Raw genomic sequence first — 26,013 nt, forward strand, 5'->3', positions numbered from 1 at the left:
GAAATAAAAAAATGTTTTTTAATTCTACAATTATTTAGCGCAAAAAAAAATCAATCGCGACACCGTGTCCTTTTTTTATCACAGACTCATGTACTTATTTATTAAATTTTTTTATATAGACTATTTTTATCTAGAGTTCAAAATTATTGAAATCATTGGCATCATCAAAATCATTGACAAGAAGCTCGCGATTTCCGTGCCGATATCTGATAATAAAAAAGTGAAATGTTAATAATTGACATTTATTGCAAAAGTAAATGATAAGTTGAGTAAATTTGCTTACTCTTGATATCTCCTCCACACTATTAATCCAACATATGCCATCACTGCAATTGTTGCCAGCCCAACTGCACTAACAAGCGCAATAATACCAGGTGGCATTTTTTTTTTATTTATCTCCTCATTTTTAATTCGGGCTATTAAATTTTCACTCCTTTCAAATATTTCTTGACGGCTTTCTAACGTCAATGGTTCGTCTGGGCTCAGTAATAAATTTACTGGAGCCTTTGTGGTAGAGTTTAACGCGGAGTCAATATTTACTTTTAGTCTTGTATCTGAAAAAAATTTTAATTAATTAATAACGAGCAACCTGTAGTCACTACATGACTGCCCAAATATCACTGCTAAATTTATAAAATACGCAGAAAAAAAGGATTTCTTGCCGCGACAAAATTTTAATTTGCACCAAGAAATTTTATGCAGTATCAATTAAATACAAAAATTGTCTTGGGGCGAGAAAAGATTTTTTTGGTCAAAAAATAATTCCTTGCACCAAGTAATTTTTTCTAGTTCTAAATAAATTTTTGTTTTCAATTCACAATACAAAAAATTTCTTGGGGTAAGTAAAAATTTTCTTTAGGCGAGTAAAGATTTTTTGTGTCAATAAATCCTTTTTTTTTCTATGCACACTTTTTTGGCTTTGAGAAGTTTCCTAAAACCAAAAGGGAGCATAAAAATCTGTCATTTTGGAATAAGTAACGCGATATAAATAATATAGCTATATATTCAGTGACATTCAATCATCCATCATTCAATCAAACGTTCGTTTTACACACGATATGTGTTGATTTTGATGGATATTTTTTTACTGTGTAGCTAAGAATTAAAAAAAAAAATTTGAAAGCCAGGTGGGCATAGACACTAGAAAATTTGCGGAGTAAATGCGGAGCAGACGACTGTGTATTTATTTAAATCCCTTGGAGTAAAATTTACTCCGAAGGTGACTTTATTTTAATATTAAAACTCCGAGCCAGAGTAAATTTGAATTTAAATAAAATCCAGATCACTCCGAAATCGCTGGAAAAACAAAGTCTCTATTTACTCCAAATGCGGAGTGATTTTTTACTGACTCCAGAACTCTGAGTTACGAAGTGAATTTGGATTTAAATAAAATCCGTAATCCCGATTTTTTAGTTTCGCTTAAATTACCCCCCCTTTGGCTCTCTAAATTTTTTTTCAATTTTCATCTTTACAATAAATCTACAACTAATTAGCAATTTAAAAAAATTACACGCCCTTCTGGTTTTAAATTTAGCGACTAAAGCCCAAAGGCGTATAAAAATATACGCCCTTTTGAATTAGTAGCGCGAATATGTGTAATAATTATTATAAAACAATACCAGGTACTTGTGTTGTATGGCTGCTATCAACAATATATTCATGAGTGAATTTTTTTTGTACATCAAGTGGTAAATCTGAAATACTTGTAACTTTCTTTGGATCATCTGGAAATATTTTTGGTGCAGAATTAGAGTCTTTATTTTCCATTTCTTTAACATCTGCTTTAATTTTATTATTTTTCATTTTTGAACCAGAATTTTCTTTCTCTAATTCCAAGTCTCCGAAAATCTCATCGTCGACGGCTACAACGCCCTTGCTATTGTGATAAAAATTATTATTGTCAGTGCGATTGTCTTCTTCATGGCCATCATCGTCCTTAGGATGAACGACAGACTCTTCCATATCATTGGCCTCAAAAGCCTTAGCAGGTTTTGAGGTAAAATTTACATCATTGGTCGTGATGGCAGCTGTCGCTGCCAGGGCTTCTGGTTTCCCAGACACTGTAACTCGTGACGGTTCATTACTTTGGTGTCTATCTGCCGGGTGTGCTACTAAATTTTCTCCATTATCTTGTACAAATATGTTAGAATCGTGTGGAATGTTATCTGGTTTATCTACTGGAATTCCTTGTACTGAAAAATAATTTTAAATTATTTAATAATTGATAATTATTATTATTTGCAATGTCATTTTAAAAACTCCCACACGATTTGACCCACTGACATTGTAAACGATCACGATTCTAGCCAATAGTAGTTCAATTTAATTCCAAGCACATCTCATATATTACCAATAACAGTTATAATGATAATAATTACTATACAACTACTGTAATGACAGATGTTTACTCGATTAAATTTTATTTTTAAATGATAAATGATGATTTAAAATTAATGACATTTTATTTTAATTCATTTTCGTTAATTATTTTTTTTTTTCATATTTTTTATTATTATTTGATATGACAGGAGTAGAATAGGAATTTATGATCAATGTGTAGAATCATAAAGAAATTTTTGCATCATATTTGATGATAGTGATTCCTATATGATATAGTGTGTAATCACATATGCCGGATATGATTATATCTGACTAAATATATATGATGATAGTATGATCAATTCTGATATATGTATATGATCATATAAGAAACCACAGGCATGGATGGAGATTTGTTCCAATTTTTTTTAACATGTATGGGTGCGTTAGATGTCTGATGATGGTCTAGGTTTGTCTGAGAAGTGTCAAATGATATCTATATAAAAATATCTATACAAAATTTAGAGGAAATTGAGACTTGTCACTTTTAAAAAATGTCTGTAGAAAATGAGAACTTGTTACTTTTCAAGAAATTCTTTAAAAAATCAGGATACCAAGAAAATCTCTGGACCAGAATTTGTCACCATCTAAAAAAATCTATAGAAAATCTGTAGAAAAACGAGACTTGTCACCATCAAAGAAAATCCATAGAAAATTTATAGACACAAGAATTCGTCACCATCCAAGAAAATTCATAGAAAATATATAGACAAGAATTCGTCACCATTCAAGAAAATCGATAGAAAATCGAGACTTGTCACCATCAAAGAAAATCCATAGAAAATTTATAGACCAGAATTTGTCACCATCTAAGAAAATTCATAGAAAGTCGAGACTTGTCACCATCAAAGAAAATCCATAGAAAATTTATAGACCAGAATTTGTCACCATCTAAGAAAATTCATAGAAAGTCGAGACTTGTCACCATCAAAGAAAATCCATAGAAAATTTATTGACCAGACTTTGTCACCATCTAAAAAAATCGATCGAAAATCTCTGGACTAGAACTTGTCACCATCTAAGAAAAACCTGATCATACATGATCAGATATAATTAAATATGATTACCTCATCATATATATGATCATGATACATTTTGTGTTTTCAGTGATTTTATTGCACACCTCAAGCGCAAAAGCGCTGAGGGTGCTTTTATTAATATTATTATCACATGTGACACATGTATACTTATGTCTGATAGAATTTGAATTCATTTACAAACATTTAAAATCATATATATAAATTTTTCCCGGGTATTTATAATAATTAAAATCACATTTATATAATTATAAAATTATTAAAATTTGAACTTTGCGTAAAAATAATAAATATAACAATAACTTACCAACAAGTAATGAGGATAATAAAACAATAATTAAATTCATGATTATTTAATAAATTAAAATCGAGGTAACTGATAAATTACATCGATTTATAAATGAATCATAAAGTAAATTTCCGTACTTCATAGAACTGAAAATAAATAAATAAATTATTTACTTGTATATTTTATTTCATATGCTCGTTAAATATTTTCTTTAGAAACTTAATCTTAATCTAACTTCTTACTCTTTGTTACATTTTATAATAATCGCAGTATTAAATTTCAAATGCTTATCATTATCTCTATTAAATTTCAATACGCCAGTGAATATTTAATGGAAATTATTTTTAAGAAATACGAGTTAGCATAAAAAAATTAAAGTTTCACAGGTACAGTTATTATTATAATTGACTTTCATAAGCATTAATCACTTCAATCTTTAATAAATAATTTATTAATATGAATTATCTTGAAACTAGTAGTCACTTGACAGTTTTCTGATATTTTCCATCAAATCAATTACAAAAAAAAAATAAAAAATATGCATCTGTAGAAAATTTAAAAAAACTATACACAATAAAAAATGTTGTGTTAAAATCAACATAATCTGTGTGTTAAAAACGGTATACACAATACTTGTGTTATTTTTTAACACAATTTAGGTTGAATTTAAACACAAAATTTGTGTTAAAATCTCAACACGAAATTCAGGTAATACGAGAAGTTAATTTAACACTTTTTAAATGTCAGTGGCGACACAAAAAAATGTTAACTTTTACATTTTATTTTTGGACGTAGTGAAAAATATTGTGTTAAAGTCAACATAATCTGTGTGTTAAAAACGGTTCACACAATACTTGTGTTATTTTTTAACACAATTTAGGTTGAATTTAAACTTAAAATTTGTTTTAAAATCTCTGTACAAAATTTTGGTAGTACGAGAAGTTAATTTAACACTTTTTAAATGTCAGTAGCGACACAAAAAAAATGTTAACTTTTACATTTTATTTTTGTACATAGTAAAAAATATTGTGTTAAAATCAACATAATCTGGGTGTTAAAACGGTCTACACTATACTTGTGTTATTTTTTAACACAATTTAGGTTGAATTTAAACTTAAAATTTGTGTTAAAATCTCAGCACAAAATTCGGGTAAGACGAGAAGTTAATTTAACACTTTTTAAATGTCAGTGGCGACACAAAAAAATGTTAACTTTTACACTTTATTTTTGTAGTATGGATATTCAGTAAAGATAATTTATATATTATTTTGAGATTATCAACAGTCACAACAATTATTATTTAACATTAAACTATTGTTTGATAGTAAACAATCTTTTTATCAGAGTCAAGATTTAAAAAAAATCACGTAAAATTTTTAATAGCAGTTGCAAATAGTAAATCAATTAATTTATTTTAAAAAAACAAAAACACATTTTTATTTAGCGAAAAAATAATTTTAACATTACATTAAATAATTCGAAATTATAACTAAATATTTTTTATTCGTATGATAAAAATTCCAGCTTTTAGTAAATGGTAAATTAAATATATTAATAAAAAAAATTATTAAGTTAAATTGACATTTATAAAATGTCGATTTCACTTTCATTTTTCTAATAATTCTCCCGCGACTATCGATTTACTTTTTACCATAAATTTTGTGCTAATTTTAAAGTAACACTTAATAAATGTTGATAATTTCAATTTTCGTACCAAGTAACACTTTTAAAGTGTTAAATAGTAGATCCATTTAAAATTTCAAAGTAACACAGTAAAATGTTTCGATTTAACACTAAATGATCTCCACAAAAAATTTAACACCGACCGTTTTTACTACCCGACTTTTATGTCACAATTTTAACCCAAATAGTCTGTGTTAAAAAATAACACAAGTATTGTGTGAACCCTTTTTAACACACAGATTACGTTGATTTTAACACACTTCCCCTTTTTTTCTGTGTACTCACAACTTGCTTATAAAAATTCAAAAATTCTCCGCCGTCTGCTACTTCCAGTTTCATTATTTTTCAAATATAACAAAAATATATCAGCAGCAAACCCTTTAATTAATAATTAGATTTAAATGAAGACTCCAAAGTGCCGGTATCACATCACAAAACAACCCGTGACGATTCACTAATTATAATACTATTACGTAAAAAGTACTTTTAACACGTAACTTTTTTTTATTTTTTGCTTTTTTTATTTTTCTAATCCCATTAAATAGCTTTCACTTTGCTAAAATTTTTTTTTTCAATCAAGGCCAATTTTTTTCCCTCCTCTTATTCTTCTCTTCTTTCACTTCGCAAAAATTCAAAAAAAAAGAAAAGAATTCAACGAGCAAAAATATAATTTATCAGCAAGTAATTAAACGATTATTACTTACCTCTAATATTTACAAATTAATTACACAATTATTTAAACACTTAAATTAACAAATTAATTAATTATTTCAAAAAATTCAACAAAACTCTTCTATAAAAAAATTTAAATTTAAATTCAAATATTAATTATCCGTGATAATGATTTATTTTTAAATATATATATAAATATTTTTATTTTTTAAATAAATAAATAAATATTGCGCAGATTAAATATAAATATATAAGCGCGTGTTATCTGTATGCCGGCGAACAAGATACTGAATAAAATTACAGTCAGAATGTGAATATGAAGTTAAAGCTGACGGGAGTAAAGGAAACGTTAAAAGTAAGCGAACAAATGGAGACCTCGAGTCAATGTGAGCTGTGAGCTCAAAGTTGAAATGGAATTTCGCACATGCTGGTAAGAGAGTATTGTGATGACGTATTATTTTATAAATGTATTGTGTTGTATATATGTAAGATGAATTTAAAAAAAGAATATGGAAAATACTTGCGTGTGGGCATGTAAGAAACTCACGTGTTTTTATTTTTTAAATTTACCGGGTTATTTATTCATTTAAAATTACATTTTTTTTTAATTCCCGAATTTTTTCAGCTGATGACTGGTCTGGTGGCTGTGTAAATATATGTTAATATGACGGGATTTTTTAATTGGGCCCATTGATGAGTCGACGAGTGATTCAAGATAACATGAGTTGCGTTCGAAGGCAAGGTAACGTCATTGATATCAATGATTTTAAAATCACAGGTAACGCGGAAGTGGAAGAGAAGATTGAAGACTTGTGACTCAGTCTTTTTTTGTAAGCAAATAGATCTTGAGTTGAGGTATTGGTTAAATATGCGAATACAATTGTTTGTTTTATTTAAATTTATACGATTGTGGTTTGTGTTATTGTATGTATTGTAATTTATTATAAACCGCGAGCAAGACTTTGAGAAGACGAGATCTAGAGTATACGTGACTTGGTTTATATCAATTGCTTTTACTTAGTACTATTTTTTTTTATATTTAATTATGTCATGGAGTAAATTTGAATTTTGAATTTTAATTTTTATACTACAACTTGTATTGTTTTGTATAATTTTTTTTTTTTTTTGATGACGTGCAATTATGTCCTGGAGTAAATTTTACTCTGAATTTTAATGTCTATTTTTTATTTTTTATTTTTACTACAATTTATATTTAAAATTTTGTATTTTTTTTGTTATAATATTTAAATATGTCCTGAATTAAATTTGAATTTGAATTTCTAATTTTTTTTTAATTTTTACTACAATTTATATTTAAAATTTTGTATTGTTTAGTATAATATATGGTATCAATACCCAAAGTGCACACTTGCCTTTGTGACATCTATAAGATATCAGTTTTTAGGCTGTTTTTTAACATATCAATAAGACACCAAAATGATGACAAAACGATCAGAAATTTATGTCACCGATAAAATATCTACTTAAAAGACTTGACACAAGTGACGACAAAAATTAAATTACAAATAGTGGGAAAATAAGTCATCTAAACGACTTTTTACTTGACATAAGACAGGAAAAACAACACAAATTATCTCTGTCTCCGGAACCAACATTTGCATGTCTTATTTATACCAAAAGAGGTGACTGAGACAACAAAAAATTTTTCATCCTTTTAAAAGACATCTTAAAGTTGTCTCTGTGCTACTTGGGTAGTATTGTATTATAAATATGAGTTGATGGAATATTTTAAATACTCATACCAATGAATCATTGACTTGAAAAAAAAAAAAAAAAAAAAAAACCATACATCAATACATAATTAGCTGTGTATACTTTACTGTGATAGAAGAATTGTATTTAATAAATAAGACAGTGAGACTTTTTGTTGTTTGAAATTCTGTATACAAGTTAACAGTTACCTGGATTCAGTTCAAAGATAAATAAAAACAATCAATAAATTTAGAAGCAGGTTTTAAATTTAAAAATATTTAAGAAAATTATAAATTCAATCACAGTTACAAGGATATATTAGTTGTCATTAATTAATGTTTATGACCATCATACAACGTTTTGTTGGTTTCCTAACTTTTTCAAGTACTAAAAAACAAGAATATTATACATTAAAAATTATCGTATTATACAAATTTTTTACAACTATACGAGTACAGAAATTTAATTTGTAGATTAAATTATGGCTAGTTCAAACTGCATAAATTTTTATACCTAAATCAATTACCTCAATCAATAAAATATTAAGTTTAGTAAAATCACGTTTTTCAACGCGCTCTCCATTATACCGAATTTTCAAAATTATCAATGAAGATGCCACAGAAGTAGATTTTTTTGGAGCATCATTGAACAGTTGCAAGGAAAAAACTAGAAGGTCAATTTTAAACTGAAAATTCTGGTTATCATTTTTTTTTTGTTTTTGGTTATTATTGTTATTATAGTTACGCTGATGATTAATTATTCACACTTTATATTATATTATATTTGTTATTATTATTATGTATAATTGCCCAGGGGCGTTTATAAATGAATAAATTTATTTTATTTATTTATTGAGGAAACGCCAATCGGCAGTATACATTTAAAAAAGATTACAATAATAGAGAAAATAATTAAATAATTATAAGAAAATATAGTTTCGATGGAATAAAGGAAAATTGATAGATTCACATTTTAGATTAGAAAATAAGTAAGGTTTGCAATTGAGATATATCAGATAAATGAAATGTGAAAAAGAAATATAATTATATCAGGATACTAAAAGGAGCTTCTTGGCCGAATTTATGAAGGACCCATAGGAACCCCCGTAGAAAATCAGGTCGTGGTGCAAGGTGTTCACGAGGCTAGCTATTCTATTCTTTGGACCGTTGATTATATAATTTTTGTTAGACTTAGTGGTGCTCAGGAGTCTATGACGTCTAAATAAATAAATTAACTGTCAAGTAAATAATTATAAATTGAGACAATATGATGACAGTTTCCTTTATTACAATCATCATTTCTAATATAAATAAATACCTTATATGCATAACAAACATTAATTAATAACAACTAATATATCCTTGTAACTGTGATTGAATTTATAATCTATATTATTAAGAGGATACGGAAAATTTTGTTCCCGCCAAATCTATATCATAGAATTAGTTAATATTATTGAAATTGGTATCATTACATAGGTCTTGACTTGAATTTGTGTCTTTTCATAGTTTAAACTCTTTTTAATTGCCAAGTATTCAGATAAATAGATTTATCTATATCATTCGAATTACATTTAAATTACGCGGGAAAAAAGACGATCGTATTTATTTTCTTTATATAAATTAATACTTTAATTATTCTGTCACTAAATATGACTGAATGTCTCTGAATATATAGCTATATTATTTATATCGCGTTACTTATTCCAAAATGACAGATTTTTAAACTCCCTTTTGGTTTTAGGAAACTTCTCAAAGCCAAAAAAGTGTACATAGAAAAAAAAAGGATTCATTGACACAAAAAATCATTACTCGCCTAAAGAAAATTTTTACTTACCCCAATAAATTTTTTGCATTGTGAATTGAAAACAAAAATTTATTTAGAACTAGAAAAAATTATTTGGTGCAAGGAATTATTTCTTGACCAAAAAAATCTTTTCTCGCCCCAAGATAATTTTTGTATTTAATTGATAATGCATAAAATTTCTTGGTGCAAATTATAATTTTGTTGCGGCGAGAAATTCTTTTTTTTTGCGTATTTTATAAATTTAGCAGTAATATTTGGGCAATCACGTAGTGACTGGAGGTTGCTCGTTATTATTAAAATGGATATGAATCAACGTAATATTAAAGTAAATTAAAGCTGATAAAATTTTCTTTCAACGTCATTCTGAAATTGAAGTTCTGTAATAAAAAAAAAAATTTTGTCAATTAATTAAATTTTATTATGACTTTGTACATTTAAGGAAGACTATTTGTTATTAATTATTATAAAATTACTTCAATTAGTTGAACACTTCAAATTATTTAACTAAAAAATAATCTGTTAGAAAAAAAATATAATTATTTATGTACTAAGGCACTAGTTCATTGTAAAATTGTTTAAAATATTTAATTTCTCTTGATTTCACTAAAGAAATTTTGTACTTTCATTTTAAAAAATAATAATAATAATAATAATTAATGATGTATGAAATAAAAAATAAAAAAAATATGTACTATGAATACATAGAAAAAAAATGAATGACAAATAAAAAAAAGTGCACTAAATAGCTATAAATTGTTTAAAAAGTTAACAGTAGACTCTGTGATCAATAGTCAACACTTAGCTTGATAAATTCTAAAAAAAATGTATACTGTACAAAATGTCACAATTAATTATAATTACAACTAAAAAATATCAATATTTAGTAATAAAACCAAGAAAATTAGTCAACTTGATGAATTAATTACTACTTTTATTACGGTGTGACATAACAGCCGTCCATATTTTCAATTCGATACCACCTTTGAGTCTTATTCTTCGTAAATCTTCTCTACAAATGTTAATTAGAATATCTTCTAATGTGTATTCTTCATATAAAATCTAAAAAAAATAAATTGATACATGATAATATTAAAAACTAGTGAAAAAATTAATTTTAAATTTTAAATTGTTGGATTCTCTATGAAAAATTTGATCTTTATTTTAAATTACAGTCGAACTCCATTAACTCGGACAGCTAGTCTATGGAGGATCGGAAATTTCTTGGAATTTCCGAGTTAACGGATGCCCCTTCTCCCTTAAAAAGTAAAATTTGACGCATGCGCTCTTACATCTGCATGAATGATGACATGTAAATATACACAGACACATACAAATGTATAGCAATGGGTGGGAGACGGCGTGCTCGTAGTGGGGGTCAAGATTGAGGGGAAGTTCCGGGATAATAGAGTTCGACTGTATTCTATTTGAAATATTATTCCGAACATCGTAAAGAATATTTAGTTTAAGCCGTAGTGTGAATTATATATTGAGTTCAAAAGATTCATTTTCTATAAGAAAAGTAAACAAGTATAGATTTTATGACCTTAGGCAATGCAGTCAAACTCCATTAACTCGGATCTTCCCCTCAATCTTGACCTCCACTACGAGCACGCTGTCTCTCATCCGATGCTATACATTTGTATGTGTCTGTGTATATTTACATGTCATCATTCATGCAGATGTAAGAGCGCATGCGTCAAATTTTACTTTTTAAGGGAGAAGGGACATCTGTTAACTCAAAAATTCTATCAAATTTCCGCTCCTCCGTAGCTGTCCGAGTTAATGGAGTTCGACTGTAATTTGATTTTTCAAATTTTGTAGACTAAAATTTGTTCAAAAATTTTTTTCAACTTCTAATTGATAACTAAGTAATTTTTTTTAAATTCTATCTCTGCGAATTAAGGTTTTAACTTTTTTTTTTTTAATTAATAGAATTTTAATCCACTTATGACAGTAAGTCATTGCATATTTTTAAAAAGTGTGGGTGAGGGTGGGGGGGGGGGCTGGCTGAGAATGTCCTTAAATGTTTATTATTAAAAAAAAAATTAAAGACATGATAATTAATGAATAAATTGATGACAGAGTATTTAGTAGTATATCTATAATTACCCTTTCGATAGACATATCGTCTATGCCAAGACCTTGAAGCCATTCAACGAGTTTGCCGTCAGTATTTGACGGGCTATTGTGATCTGTGACACTAATTTGAGGCAAGAACACTGACGAGGTTTGTGGGGAAGATGCGTTACCACACACACTTGAGTTGTATCTTTAATTGAACACATCAAACAATCAATTAAGATAGACATTTAATTAATTTACCCAGCAGCGATCAATTAATATCTATTACATTTTAATTATTAATATAAATATAATAAAAAAAATTTGTTACCCGGATTCTTGTCGTGAGAATTTCCTACTTATGTCCTCGCAGAGATGAGTCAGCAGGCCTATTTGTGCTCTCTGTTCCTCCAATGCGTTTTGTAGCAACGAATGATAGATTTTCTGACTCTCAAGCAATTCTTGAATCAGTTTTATGTTGTCTGACTTCAAGTGGCTCATTTGTTCATGATATTCCCGCCAATATTTATTGTTGTCCACTGAATCGACAGTCTTGTGTGATTTTAAAGAGTTAACGGTTGACATAGCGGAGGTTGAACCTTCTTCGTGACCGTCCGCACCAGTTTGGACTCGCTCTTGATCAATTAAACCGGCACCAAGTTCTAAAAAAAAAATTATAATGATTTAATAAATAAATAATGAATCTAATTATTGTTAAGTTTAATTTTTTTTTATATTTTTAAAATTTCCCTCCAAAACCAGAGAAAATATTTTTGACTTTTGTGAAATTAATAAATATATTTTGTAGGGGTGGGCGAAAAGTTTGAAATTACGAATTATTCGTGTCGAATTGAAGCCAACTATTCGATTCGAACTGCGAATTATTCGTAAATTTTCTAGTGAACGATTTAAAATTTTTGTTTTTTTTAATAATTCAAATTTTTGTCGGAGGAAACTAGAGCTCAGGAACGAATCTACGAAAAAATAATTTTTCGTTACTTAAAGGGGGGAAAGGGGTCTGAGATACAAAAAAAAAGAATATTTTTGTGATTTTTTTTTTCAGAGTACTTCCGTTGTTAGAATTCTTAAAATTTGTGACATTATTAAGCATCATTCCAAGAATGTTCTGCTAAATTTTCATGAAAAAATATTGAAAAATAAGCCAGTGGTAGTGGGGAGAGACGAGTCACCCATAAAAAAGTCTCCATGCCGTAGGCAGGATAACTTATGACTGTCTCATTTGAAATCAAAAAACCAAAAAGATTTCTTTCGTACATAAGTTTATCTTGGATTTGAACGAAGGAATAAACAAAATATTCATTTTTGAATTTTTGGTAAAGGTGCAATCAAAAAACTCGGATTTTTCCCAACAATTCTTCCTTTTGTTCAAATCTTCGTTCAAATCTAAGATAAACTTATGTACTAAAGAAACTTTTTTGCTTTTTTGATTCAGATGAAGCAGTCATGAGTTATCCTGCCTACAACATGGAGACTTCTTTTAGGTGACTCGTCTCTCCCCTCTACCATTGGCTTATTTTTCAATATTTTTTTATGAAAATTCATCAGAATATTCTTGGAATGATGCTTAATAATGTCACAAATTTTTAAAATTTTAACAACGAAGGTACTCTGAAAAAAAAATTTACAAAAATTTGCTCTTTGCTTTGTGTCTCAGACCAGCTTCCCCCCTTAAATGTAATCCTTATTACGAGTGTGAATGTAGCAGACATCAGACAAATTTAAAATTATTAATAAATCCAGTAAATAATTAATAAAATAATATTTTTAAAAAATGCGCATGTAAATAATTTTGTAATTAATAAGTGCATTTTTTATAAATATTATTTCAAAATTATTTACTCTATTTGTCTGCTACATTTACACTCATATCCTTATTTACTCTGTATGCGTAATTTTTTTTTTTTTTAACTGGAACTCGAGAAGTAACATGAATTATTAATGACACTCATTATTAATTGTCATAAAATATTTACCAGGTGACAATACAGTGATTGCAGTTTGAACGGCATTTCTAACGAGATTATCTAAGGCAAACATCCAGTGGGGTTTAATACTGTGCATTCTGAGAACTTCATTAACAGCAGTTTGAAATAAATAAATAGCCAATTGTAGCTGATTAATTGTCGTCGAGTCAAACTCCAATTCTTCTTTAAGTGTACGCAATGCCGTAGTAATTGAGTCTTGATTGCGATCAGATATATAATCACGTAAGCCACGCATCAGAAGTTCTAAATGCGGCATGCGTATTACAGTTTGTCCCCCATCTTGGACGATATTTCGCATCCAAACTTTGCAGAGCGTCGCCTCATCCTGACTCAGTACCCTCGTTAGGGTCATCCGCCGCTGGCTGTCTTTTTTAAGTAAATAAAAACCCTCTTGCTCTTCACCGGCGCCTTTCTGTCCAGGCTGCCCAGTCAATTCGACTTCCGGTGACATTAATCCACCTGAAGAACTGCGTCGCGTCATAGTGCAGCCCACTTCTTCGCTTGTGTCTATCGATGGCGTGCTTCCAAGTGTGCTAAGAAAAAATTAAATTAAATTTTATTTCTCTGATTTATAATTAATTGATTGATTAATTAATTAATTAATAATTAATAAAAAAAATAATAACAAGACAAACTACACAATCTAAGCGTTTACACAAACAATCAGAGGCAGTTAACCCTCGACTATTTAATCTTCGCACATATTAAGCATAATTAATTATTATTAATTTATATCTGAGCAACGAAAAATTTTCTCTAATTAATAAATTATTTTCTTTAAGAGCTTTCTCAGACTCTCTGTCCCCGCCACTTTTTTTAAATACTCAGTGAACTAGAACTGTCACTGCCGAATTCAAATTTTAGTAATTAAATAAAAAAAATTGAAGTTTTAATTGAAAAAAGGACAACCAGCAAATTTTGCTGATGTAAATTTTTAGAAAAATTACTCACAATTGTTATCAATTAGGAGTTGAACGAAATTTGGTATTAAATTTTGGCCTACAAATTTAAAAATTCTAATTATAATATTGGCATCCCTAATAATCTATAATAAAACATCCAATAATTGACATCCTTAATAAAACATCTAGTAATTGACATCCATAATAAAATATCTAATAATTGACATCCATAGAAAACATCAGAAATTTGTCATCGAAAAAATATCTGCTTAAAAGACGACAAAAGTGACGACCAAAAGTAAATAACAAATAAATGTCAAATGTCATCTAAACGATTTTTTAATTGAAATGACTTTTTCAAGACAGGAAAAAGAAAATAAATTTTTTATGACTTCTAGGACCAACACCTGTACGTCTTATTTACATAAAAAAATTTAGCTGAGACAAAATAAAATTTGTCATCCTTTTAAAAAACATCTTAAAGTTGCCTGTGCTAATTAGGATAATTTTACTGAAATTTATATAACAAATTTCGTTTAGCTCCTAATTGATGTCAATTATAACTAATATTTTAAAAATTTACATCTCGATAAAATTGTCCTTTTTTCAATTAATGCTTTAGTTTTTCGTTAATTAATTAATTAATTAAATTTTAATACAGTCTGACAGCTGAGTCATTCAATATTTTTAAAAAATGTGGAGGAGGGGGCACTGTCTAAGTGTCCCAAGTAACACACGGCTTTTTGACATCTATAAGATAGCAATTTTGAGGCTGTTTTTGGACCTATCTATAAGGTACTAAAATGATGACAAAACATCAGAAATTTGTTACCGAAAAAATATCTAACTGAAAGATTTGACTCAAACGGCGGCAAAAAATTAATTTTAAATGTCATTTGACCGAGTTGTCAACTGCGATGACTTTTTTAAGGCGCGAAAAAGAAGACAAATTTTCCACGACTTCTAGGACCAATATCTGTACGTCTTATTTATTTAAAAAAGTTTGTCTTCTTCTTTTAAAAAACATCTGAAAGTTGTCTCTGTGCTACTTGGGATGCCCTTAAATAAAATATAAATCCAATTAGCAAGTTAATAAATTACTAATTACTATACCTGTTGAAAGATAAAGAAGCAGTAGGAATTCTGATGGGAGACAAAAGATGTGCTGGACTCCGATCTTTCAATGGACTTGATTTGGTCATCACTCCGCTACATATTATACTTTTAGCATTTTAATGAATATTTTTTTTTTTTATATAATTATCTACTTATATATTTTATAATAATAATTAATGACTTATTAACAAATTTATCTAAATTGCTAGTTGCTATTGTGTAAAATAAATGTTCCAATATTTTTAAATATATAAGAAATTAAATTAAATAAAGAGACCTAATAAATTTTCTTATTAATCGTAAATTTTTTTACTATTAGATTTGAATTAAATTTCAGTATCGTGAATTTTTCTATTAATTAGAAAATTTAAAAATAATTTTAAAACTTGCAAATAATTAGAATATTTTAAACTATTTGAAATTTTGAATTATTCGGACATCCGAAAGTTCAAATTAATTATTTAATTATTAAAAATATTTTACATAAATAAATAAAATGCACCAGAAGTCGTCACAAAACGTAATCAATAATTACGGCGCTTTTTTGTCTAACGTCAAATGTATTGAAAAAACATTTCCCAGAAAAATGATAATTTAAATAAATATTGAAACTTTTACTTTACAATAATTAATAATAATAAGCTATTAATTTATAGCATGCAAACCACTGCGTTACCTAAGCCACCACATTGATGATTTATTAATGTCTGCTTTGCAAAAAATAACAAATATAAAATTTACAGACATTTTATAAAAAACATATCAAGACAATAAATAAATATCTAAGTTTTATTTATAAAAAATATATTTTACCTGTCATCGGATTGTGATGCTTGGATCGGTGGAGTTGAAATAATATTATTGTTTATTTTATCTCGATTATTGTTGTTAATGTTGTTGTTATTCAGTCGTTCAATCCGATCACCCGGCACTGAAATACTGCGACTGAAATCCGGTGGTGCTGGTAAACGTGAACTTTTTTTCTTTCTATTTAAAAAAAAATTAAATAAAATTGTTTAGCTGATAAACCCATGAAAAAAAATATGATCTTGAAGTTAGCAGATAGTTGACAATTTGTGGATTTTTTGTCAACAATTCAATTTAAAACGAAAAAAAAAATAAATAAATATATGTACATGTAGAAAATTAAAAAAACTATGAGTGCAATTTTTTGAAATATTTTTTTTTTTTATAATTTATCATTTTTAAAAAATCAAAAAATTATTAAATGTTGGCTAATTTTGGTATAATAAAAAAATTAAATCCAAAAATTTTTCCGACAGTGAACTTTCAAAATTGAGATAATTCTAAATTTTGAGTTTGACATTTTTGTATCTTCAAAATAATTACAAGTGTAAGAAATTTTTAATTAGTCGAATTTTCTTGTGGTTTTTTTTTTTTGAAATTTTTCAAGCAAAATTGATTCGAATTTTTTGAATTTTTCAGTCAAAAAGTGAAAAAAAACTGATCTTCCCAAAAAGTTCTAATAAAAGTAAAAAATTTCCATCAATTTTTTTTGTTAAAAAAAAAAAAAAAATAAAACGCGCAGGAAAAACTTTCATTAATTTAAAATTTTTCGCTTTCGAATTTTCCAAAAATTTTCAACTTAAAGTTCAGAATCGTATCAATTTCGTAATTAGACTGAACATTTTTTGAAAGTTTTTGCAACCAATTTTTTTTACACGAAAATAAAAAAATATATAAATAAAAAAGAAAATTACTCATATAAAAATGGGTCATCTAGAAGAACTGCAGCAGGAGCTCTGACATCTGGATTGGGTTCAAAACAACGTAATATAAAATTCTTAGCTCGCTCTGATAACTCCGACGGTATTTCCGGATGTATCTTGTAATATCCCACCTAAATTACCATAATAATAGTAATGATAAATAACATGGATATTAAATAAATATATAATCTAGTAAATTGTTCCACACCCACGAGTTTACCTTGAATACTGCAGCCTGAGGCGAACCGAGCTCGATGAAGGGAGGCTTTCCTGTCGCCATTTCTACTACCGTGCAACCCAATGACCATACATCCGCCTGAAAGAAAATAAATTATTTTACTCTGGAATTTTTATTTCATTTTTAAATATTTATTGTCTAGTTACCGGTGCGCCGTAGCCACGCTGTCCTTTGTCAATAACTTCTGGTGCCATGTACTGCAATGTCCCGGTAAATGTTTCAGTACTTGGACAAAGTCCGGCCAGTCGTTTAGACATTCCGAAGTCTGATATTTTAACAACTCCGCTGTATGTATTGACCAGTACATTGTCACCTAAACAAAAAATTTATTTACTTTTAAAATATTCAAGTCAATAAATTATTAGTAGACTAAAAATTAGTTATTTAAGTATAACAGGGTGGCCATAAAGAAATGATTTCAAAATTCCCTGATATTTCCCGGTTTTCCAGTAAAGTTTTTCACATTTTTCCCTGATTTAGAAATTTTATTCGTATCATTTAGATATTCTAAGTTTTTATTATATTTTCATTTTTAATAATTAAATTTGATAATTAAATCATAAGAGAAACCATAAGAAATAAATTAATGTTGCCTACTTTTGATTATTCGATGTTAAAAATGTATAAGTTAAAATATTTAATAAGAAATTTTATGATTTAAATAAATTCAAAATACACTGGTTACAAAAATTAAGGGATATTAAAAAAATTTCAAATTTTTTATTAATTTTTAACAGTTTGTGACTCGGAAGGAAAATGGTCGTACAATAAAAACAAAAAGTCAAACTGTAGCTTCAAGTGTCTAGTTTTCTGATCTGGCTCTTTAAATTTTTTTATTTTGCACGGTTCCGGAGCAATCAAAAATCAATCATAATTATCGAAAAAAAATTTATTGAAGCTCGAAGACCGTTTTTAAGACGAGCAAAAATTTGGTAAATTTCTTTTTCGATAGTTTTCTTAGGATTACTCCGGAACCGCACATAATAAAAAAATTTAAAGACCAGATCAGAAAACTAGACACTTGAAGCTACAATTTGCCTTTTTTGTTTTTGTCGTATGACCATTTTCCTTCGAGTTACAACCTGTTGAAAATCACTTTAAAATTTGAAATTTTTTTAATATCCCTTAATTTTTTTAGTGTATAATTTAAAATTTTTTAAATTTTGAAGTTACAATTTAATTCCCGGATACTTTTCGAAATTCTCTGACATTTTGATGATATTTCCCGGTTGCATTAAATTCCCTGATAATTCCCAATATTCTCGGTTTTCCCGGTTCGTGGCCACCCTGGATAATTTTTTTACCGAATTTTATTCGTTCAATTTTTTTACTTCTACTCTGATTAAAAAAAAAATTTTCTGACCATTTTTTAACTCTCGTAATTATGAAAAAAATAAAAAAACTCCAAGAGTAATTTTAGATAAAAAAAATAATGAATAATTATTTTGTATAAAAAAGTAATGACTGAAATTAAACACAAATACTTTAATTAAAATCAGTATTTTTAAAAATTAAAAAAATTTTTTGATTTTTCTTGACATTTCCAAATTTTCCCGGTTGATTGCCAGCGTGAATTTTAAATTTTATCACAAAGATATTAGATGACCGCAAAAATATTTATTATCTTAATAATATAGATTATAAAGTAATAAATATTCATATATTTTTGTGCTGTTATCAAACAATAAAAATGATAGTAATAAAATGCATACCTTTAATATCACGGTGAACGATCTTTTGATCGTGCAGATATTTCAATCCTTCAAGAATTTGCTTAGTGTAATACGATATCGTTGATTCGTTCTCCTTGAGTGGTCCCCACTTTGATCTTAACAAAGCAGATAAACTACCTAGACATAATATACATCAGTTGTTTATTTAATCCAATGAAATTTATACCAAGTTCATAAATATAATAATTTAATGCTCTTATAACTTTTTTAAAATCTTCAGCTAGCTCTGAATAACAAATAGAAAGAGGCAAAATGGACAGCGTAAAAAAATGATATCTATTAGTTTGAGTATTTTTCACTGATTACTTTTATTTTGTTGATGAAAAATAATTTATTCAAATTTTTTCAAACTTATTTTGATTTGACAAAAATTTGTCAGTCGAATTTGAAATTTTAAGTGGCCTAAATTGCCCCATTATGTCCATGTTGCCCCTTTGTATTAGAAAAAAAATTGGGGGTCATTTTTACTCTCCCCTCTATCCTTAAAAAAAAAAAAAAAATTATTGATTCAAATTTTTTCAAACTTATTTAGATTTAACAAAAATTTGTCAGCCGAATTTTAAATTTTGAGTGGCCAAAATTGCCCCATTATGTCCATGTTGCCCCCTTGTGTTAGAAAAAAAATTGGGGCTCACTTTTACTCTCCCCTCTATCCAAAAAAAAAAGAAATAAATAAATAATTTATTCAAATTTTTTCAAACTTATTTTGATTCAAAAAAAAATTGTCAGCCGAATTTAAAATTTTGCAACATTTTGAATGGCCCAAATTTTCTCAGTATGTCCATGTTGCCCCTTGTATTAAAAAAAATTAGAAGCCCACTTCCTCTCTCCTTTATTTTTTTTATGAAAAAATAAAGAATTTAAATTTTTTCAAACTTATTTTAATTAAACAAAAATTTATCGGCCTGATTTTAAATTTTCAAAAAAATATCGAGTGGTCCAAATTGCCTCAGTATGTCCATGTTACCCCCTTGTATTAAAAAAATTGGGAGCCCACTTTTACTCTCTCCCCTTTCTTTATTTTTTTGATAAAAAATAATTTCCAAACTTATTTTGATTAAACAAAAATTTATCGGCCTGATTTAAAATTTTCAAAAAAATATCTAGTGGTCTAAATTGCCACCGTATGTCCATGTTGCCCCCTTGTATTAAAAAAAAATTTGAAGCCCACTTCCTCTCTCCCCTTCTTTATTTTTTTGATAAAAAATAATTTCCAAACTTATTTTGATTAAACAAAAATTTGACAGCCGGATCTAAAATTTTTCAAAAGAAACTCAAGTGTCCCGAATTACCCCATCATGCCCATGTTACCTCTGTGTTAAAATAAAATTGTAGACCCCATCATTGCTCTCTTCCCCTTAATTTATTTTCCCTTCCCCACTAGCCCCAGTAAAAAAATAAAATAAAATTACCTCCAGGTACTTGTTCCATAAATATTTTAAAATATCCATCCTCACTTATCGATCCCAGATACTGAACAATATTACGATGCCTCAGCTGACTATGCAGTTTAATTTCCTCATGAAGTGGCTGCACATCGCCCAGATTTTTCTCTCGTATTTCCTTGACAGCGATTCTGACCTGTGTATTTAAATCACGCGCCGCATAAACAATCCCATAAGTACCCTTGCCAAGTACCGTGCGTTTGTTCTGATCATCCAGCTCATACTCATATTTAATCTGTCCATCAGTCATATAAGCGTCTAAATTAGTGACCATTCCCTCCTGATCAGCCGTCATCTCCAGCACCAGATCATAAAACCTCTGCCTGCACAATTCAGACGGAAAATACATTTGAAAGTCGTCTGAATTTTCATGGACGTACAAAAACAAACATCTTTTATCGCGTTTGTATAAACTGACACTACGAATCATATTGGCAGTAAACAGCCAATCGTGAACCTGCTTGCAATTATTTTTTAAACAATTCAAACATATGTTGACTATTTGAATAGACTTTTCTTCAGCACCCAGATTTACATTGACGTAAGACGGCATCAATATTTTAGACGGCTCGAGTATCAATAACGGAAATCGTATATAATTATTTACGTCATTCTTTGTCGCTTCAATAAAATAATCCATCCAGAAACTAAATATTTGTTCCTCGGGTGACAGCTCACCCTCTTCATTTTTTTTTCTAAATCTATTTATCAGGGAAATATTACCAATTGTCGATTTCAAATACCAATTTGGCGCCTTTAATTTGAACATACACTCAGCAGCTTGGATTGCTTTGGCGTAGTCCTGAGCTAGGACACTGATCTCAAAGAATGTCGCGATATCCCAGTACTCTTTAAGACTCGACAGACTTCCTTTCTTACCAATTAAATTATTTAGCACCATCCCAATATGCTGCAGCTCTTCACTTGTAGAAAATTCATTTCCCGCAATTACCAGCAGTGTCGCTAAATTGACACCCGCATACTCGTTCGGCTGAACTTCAAAGCCTTTGCGGTACCAGTGGATTGCGTTTTTCAAACTTTCCTGGTCAGTATGACGGCTTTCAACAAATCTGTCTTTGTAAATACGCCCACAGAGACAGAGCATATCGGGTACGTGATTTTCTTTTTTTTCGAGCGCTTTCTCGACAAGACGAACGGCACGTTCACGATCACCCTCTTTGTTACGACGGCTGAGAGCGAAACTGTAAAGATAACAGATCATTGGTGTGTTTATGTAAGTTTTGTGATTAGGAATAGTGTGGAGATCTTCTACGAGCTGTACCATCGCATCGTAATCTTGAATCTCGCGAAATGATATCAGTACATTCAGTATCACTTCCCCAGACAATACATTGGGGTCATCAAGACGTTTGCGCATGTTATTTAGCGCACGCGCTAATTCAACTCCGGAAAAACTTTCGCGGGCTTTTCGTAAATCCGCGAGAAATTTTTCTTTCATGTGTGCCTTCGATTGCACCTCGACATCTTGGAGTAATTTTTTTAACCGCAATGTCAAATGCTGCTTAGGATCGAGAATTTCTTCACCAGCTCGGGCGGTTGTCAAAGTTTTTGTGGCAACGCAAGTGCCGCATTCGAGCACGCGGTAAGAGACAAATGTGTAGTTGCAGCAGGACACTTTCAAACGCACGGTTGCTTCATTGTCGATGTCATTGAACAGCATTATGTTTTCTTTCATACCAAAGCTCTCCCGCACGCCTAAATGGTAGAATAGAGCTGACTGCTGATCTCGGACGCTCAAGTCGACAACAGCAACATCCGCGTTGTAAAATAAATCCAGAACATTTGTCTCCCCGAAGTCGAGTTTTTCAAACTGCACTGGTTTGAAACTGGTGTTTACTAGGGAACACGCTTGTTTTATTTCCTCTAATGCGCGTTTCCGGTGGTTGAGGTTCTCTGGCTGGCTGAGATCAATCACACAGACCACCTGGATCTTTGGTTTTGTTGATATTGTTGTGTTTCCGGATACATCGCTGTATGTTCCTACGCTGTCGGTACTTGACTGTCCGTCTAGTACACTCATATGGGCTGGTATTACTGTAAAAATTATTATTTTATTGATAATTATATTAAATAAACTTAAAATAAAAATTAATTATATGAAAAAAAGATATTTTAAATGAGGGTAAAATTGACTGGAAGTACGCAGAGTCGGAAATCGTATTCTTTCAATTGTCGGACAGAATATTTTTCACAATTACCGGGATTAGAACCTGCTGAGAGTATGCATCTGAAGGTCGGAATGTTTTTCGCGCAACAATGGAAAAAAAAAATCACGTAATTCGACTGCTTAAGGGGTAGTTGGGGGTCAGTAATTTTCGGCTGAGATTTCAAAAATCTAGTCATCCAGTAGATTTTTTACTTTCAAATTTTTTTTTATTCGTTGCGCGAAAAAAGTTCCGATCTTCAAGAACATCTTAGAGTTTAAATACCTAGAGATTATTTAAACGAGACAATTTAATATCGATAGCGCATGTAAAAATTTAATTGTCGATTTTATTAATTAAAATTACAGAGTAAAAGTCCTAATTACTGAGACTAAAAAGTTAATTAGACGTCATAATTTACTTAAACAATTAATAGATAAGTTTTTAGAGCGCGATCTTTTTTGTTATTTCTAATTATTTTTTTTTTGTTAATAAATAAAATTTTTTAATTAATACAGAGGATTTTAAATGACTAAAATCTACTATTTGACTGACAAATTATTAATTTCATAGAGGATTTAAAAAATTACTGATTAAAAATAATTAATTTTGATAAATAAATAAAAAAATAATCTTGGAATTAGCAGACAATTATTAATTTTTGAATTTTTTTTTACTAATTTAATTTAAAAAAATTAAAAAACCAAAATATGCACATGTAGAAAACTAAAGAATTTATTGGTGCAATTTTTAGAAATATTTTTTCTACACAAGTTCCCGTCTTAAAAAAAATTCAAAAATCATTAGACGTCGGCTAATTTTAATATCATATGAAAATAATCCTGAAGTTAGCAGACAATTCTCAACTTTTGAATTTATTTTATAATCCTGAAATTAGCAGACATTTAAAAATTTTTGAATTTTCGTATTTCAACAAATCAATTGCCAAAAAATAAATACAAAAATATGCACATGTAGAAAATTTAAAAAACTACAGGTGCAATTTTTTCAAATATTTTTTTTTCATATTTTATCGTCCAAAAAAAAATCCAAAAATTGTTAGACGTCTGCTAACTTTCGTATCATATTTTTTTTCACCAATTTAATTTTAAAAAATAAAAAAACCAAAATATGCACACGTAGAAAACTAAAGAATCCATAGGTACAATTTTTAGAAATATTTTATCTACAATTTATCGTTTTAAAAAAAAATCAAAAATCATTAAACGTTAGCTCATTTCAATCTTATAAAAAAAGAAGTGTTAATAAATTTGGCGGTAAATAAATGAATATTAAAACCTATAAGTCCATCTCGAAAATAAGCAACACTTTCACAATCAAACACATGCATTTTACCACCAGCACCAACACTTAACAAAACAAAAATAAAACTTTACCTGAAATTTCTTGTACGTCCCCGCAAGTTGACGGCATTTTTGATCCTCTATTATTATTATTATTATAAATACTTTGTTCCACAAAATATTATATATATTTATCAGTAAGTAGGTCTACTGAACTTGAAAACAAAATTAAATTACTAATTTTTTTTTCAAAAAATTAATGGTTAAATTTTCTAATACAAAATATAAACAAGGATTTGTTTTAACAAAAATAAACTTACGTTTACTTAAAAATTATATTTATATCGTTCATGTATTTATAAGTATCTGAATACTTAATTATAAAACGACCACTCAACGATGTTCTTGTTGACTGTAATCTGTAAATAAAAATTTAAATAACAATTAAAATTCCATTGATAATATTTATTGTTTCGAAGCTATTTTACCGGTTATTACGCGACTATTAATAATACTGAGGATATTAATTAGTAGCTGATAATTATTGCGATAACCAGAGGCTACACAAAACAATTTACTAAAATAAAAGACATTAAATTTAGTAGGTAATGACTTCTTAGTATTAACTGGCTATTGAAATCTTCAACACTAGCTTTAGTATAATCCAACACACTGATATATATTTTAAAAACATGTATATATATAGGTATATGTGTATACAAACGGGTTTTAAATACACATATGAACATATATGAACATATGTATTTATATAAGAGACAAATGTCGAGATTTAATATTTTTACTTACTCTGGTAATTTAATTGACATAATTGATGTTAATTTAAATAATTATTGTTATATATTTAAAAAATATATATATATTGATAAGTAAATTTATGAAATATTATTTTATAATGTTTAAAAATATATTGTGGATATAAATAAACTTTTTGCTTTGTTGTGAGAAAGTACGCGCGCTGACATCTTTCAGGAAATTTTACGATACTGAAGTCAGCTGACATCTAATAATTTTTTGAATTTTTTAAAAACGGTAAATTATAAAAAAAAAATAATTGAAAAAATTGCACTTGTAGTTTTTAAATTTTCTGTATGTGCAAATTTTTAGTTTTTTTTTTAATTGATTTGTTGAAAATAAAAAATTCAAAAATTATTAATTGTCCGTCAACTTCAGGATCATGAAATTTGTGATCCTGAAAGTGACAGACGATAAAAATTTTTGAATTTTTTTTTAAAGAATTCGATTATGAAAAAAATATAAATATGCGCATTTAGAAAATTTAAAAAACTAGGTCCAATTTAAAAAATTTTTTTTTTTATAATTTATCGTTTTAAAATAAATCAAAAAACTATCAAAATTTTTATGGTCGAAGTTAGCCGAGGTCTAATAATTTTTTGATTTTTATTAGACAGAAAATTATAAAAAAAAAAATATTTAAAATAAAAAAATTGCACCTATAGTTTTTTTTAGATTTTCTATGTGTGCATATTTTTTTCTGTAATTGAAGGGTTGAAAAAAAAATCCGGTAATTTTTAATTGTCGGTTGACTCAGGATCATAAGTTAGCAGACAGTTCAAAATTTTTGAAATTTTCTTGCAACGATTCAATTTTAAACTAAAAGAAAATTGAAAATATGCACATGTAGAAAATTTAAAAAACTATAAGTATAATTTTTCTTTTTTTATAATTTATCGTTTTGAAAAAAATCCAGAAGTT

General features: G+C 28.2%; 2 protein-coding genes across 10 annotated transcripts; both read right to left on the bottom strand.

The window, feature by feature from the left end:
* Window positions 1–104: 104 nt before the first annotated feature.
* On the bottom strand, window positions 105–6,304 carry LOC130670787 (uncharacterized). 2 transcript variants are annotated; one of them, XM_057474311.1, is made up of 5 exons: window positions 6,093–6,304; window positions 3,724–3,851; window positions 1,620–2,192; window positions 284–554; window positions 105–206 (listed from the first exon to the last, which is right to left on the bottom strand). In XM_057474311.1, exons 2-5 carry the CDS (start codon window positions 3,761–3,763, stop codon window positions 131–133), a joined length of 960 nt encoding a protein of 319 aa, XP_057330294.1. In that variant the 5' UTR covers window positions 3,764–3,851; window positions 6,093–6,304; the 3' UTR covers window positions 105–130. The 2 variants fall into 2 exon arrangements, with proteins under 2 accessions (XP_057330294.1, XP_057330296.1); XM_057474313.1 differs by lacking the exon at window positions 6,093–6,304 and adding an exon at window positions 5,674–5,898.
* A 3,906-nt stretch (window positions 6,305–10,210) lies between these two features.
* LOC130670786 (mitogen-activated protein kinase kinase kinase 15) lies at window positions 10,211–25,233 on the bottom strand. 8 transcript variants are annotated; one of them, XM_057474308.1, is made up of 14 exons: window positions 25,087–25,233; window positions 24,600–24,698; window positions 24,373–24,489; window positions 20,778–22,865; window positions 19,345–19,482; window positions 17,779–17,945; window positions 17,615–17,710; window positions 17,386–17,525; window positions 16,478–16,651; window positions 15,662–15,769; window positions 13,635–14,179; window positions 11,972–12,302; window positions 11,689–11,848; window positions 10,211–10,638 (listed from the first exon to the last, which is right to left on the bottom strand). In XM_057474308.1, exons 3-14 carry the CDS (start codon window positions 24,407–24,409, stop codon window positions 10,498–10,500), a joined length of 4,125 nt encoding a protein of 1,374 aa, XP_057330291.1. In that variant the 5' UTR covers window positions 24,410–24,489; window positions 24,600–24,698; window positions 25,087–25,233; the 3' UTR covers window positions 10,211–10,497. The 8 variants fall into 8 exon arrangements, with proteins under 8 accessions (XP_057330291.1, XP_057330289.1, XP_057330290.1 ...); XM_057474306.1 differs by having other exon boundaries at window positions 24,373–24,494; XM_057474307.1 differs by lacking the exon at window positions 25,087–25,233 and adding an exon at window positions 24,768–24,924.
* Between the last annotated feature and the right edge of the window lie 780 nt (window positions 25,234–26,013).

Source organism: Microplitis mediator, chromosome 7 (assembly GCF_029852145.1).
Source record: "Microplitis mediator isolate UGA2020A chromosome 7, iyMicMedi2.1, whole genome shotgun sequence".
Classification (NCBI taxonomy): domain Eukaryota; kingdom Metazoa; phylum Arthropoda; class Insecta; order Hymenoptera; family Braconidae; genus Microplitis; species Microplitis mediator.

Excerpts from the sequence above, each read along its gene's own strand:
- LOC130670787 (XM_057474311.1), bottom strand. The coding sequence starts at position 3,763 with ATGAATTTAATTATTGTTTTATTATCCTCATTACTTGTTG. Across the intron at positions 2,193-3,723 it reads ATTATCCTCATTACTTGTTG|TACAAGGAATTCCAGTAGAT; the intron begins GTAAGTTATTGT and ends ATTATTTTTCAG. Across the intron at positions 555-1,619 it reads CCATACAACACAAGTACCTG|ATACAAGACTAAAAGTAAAT; the intron begins GTATTGTTTTAT and ends AATTTTTTTCAG.
- LOC130670786 (XM_057474303.1), bottom strand. The coding sequence starts at position 24,326 with ATGCATGTGTTTGATTGTGAAAGTGTTGCTTATTTTCGAGATGGACTT. Across the intron at positions 12,303-13,634 it reads AATCACTGTATTGTCACCTG|AACTTGGTGCCGGTTTAATT; the intron begins GTAAATATTTTA and ends TTTTTTTTTTAG. Across the intron at positions 10,639-11,688 it reads ACGATATGTCTATCGAAAGG|ATTTTATATGAAGAATACAC; the intron begins GTAATTATAGAT and ends TATTTTTTTTAG.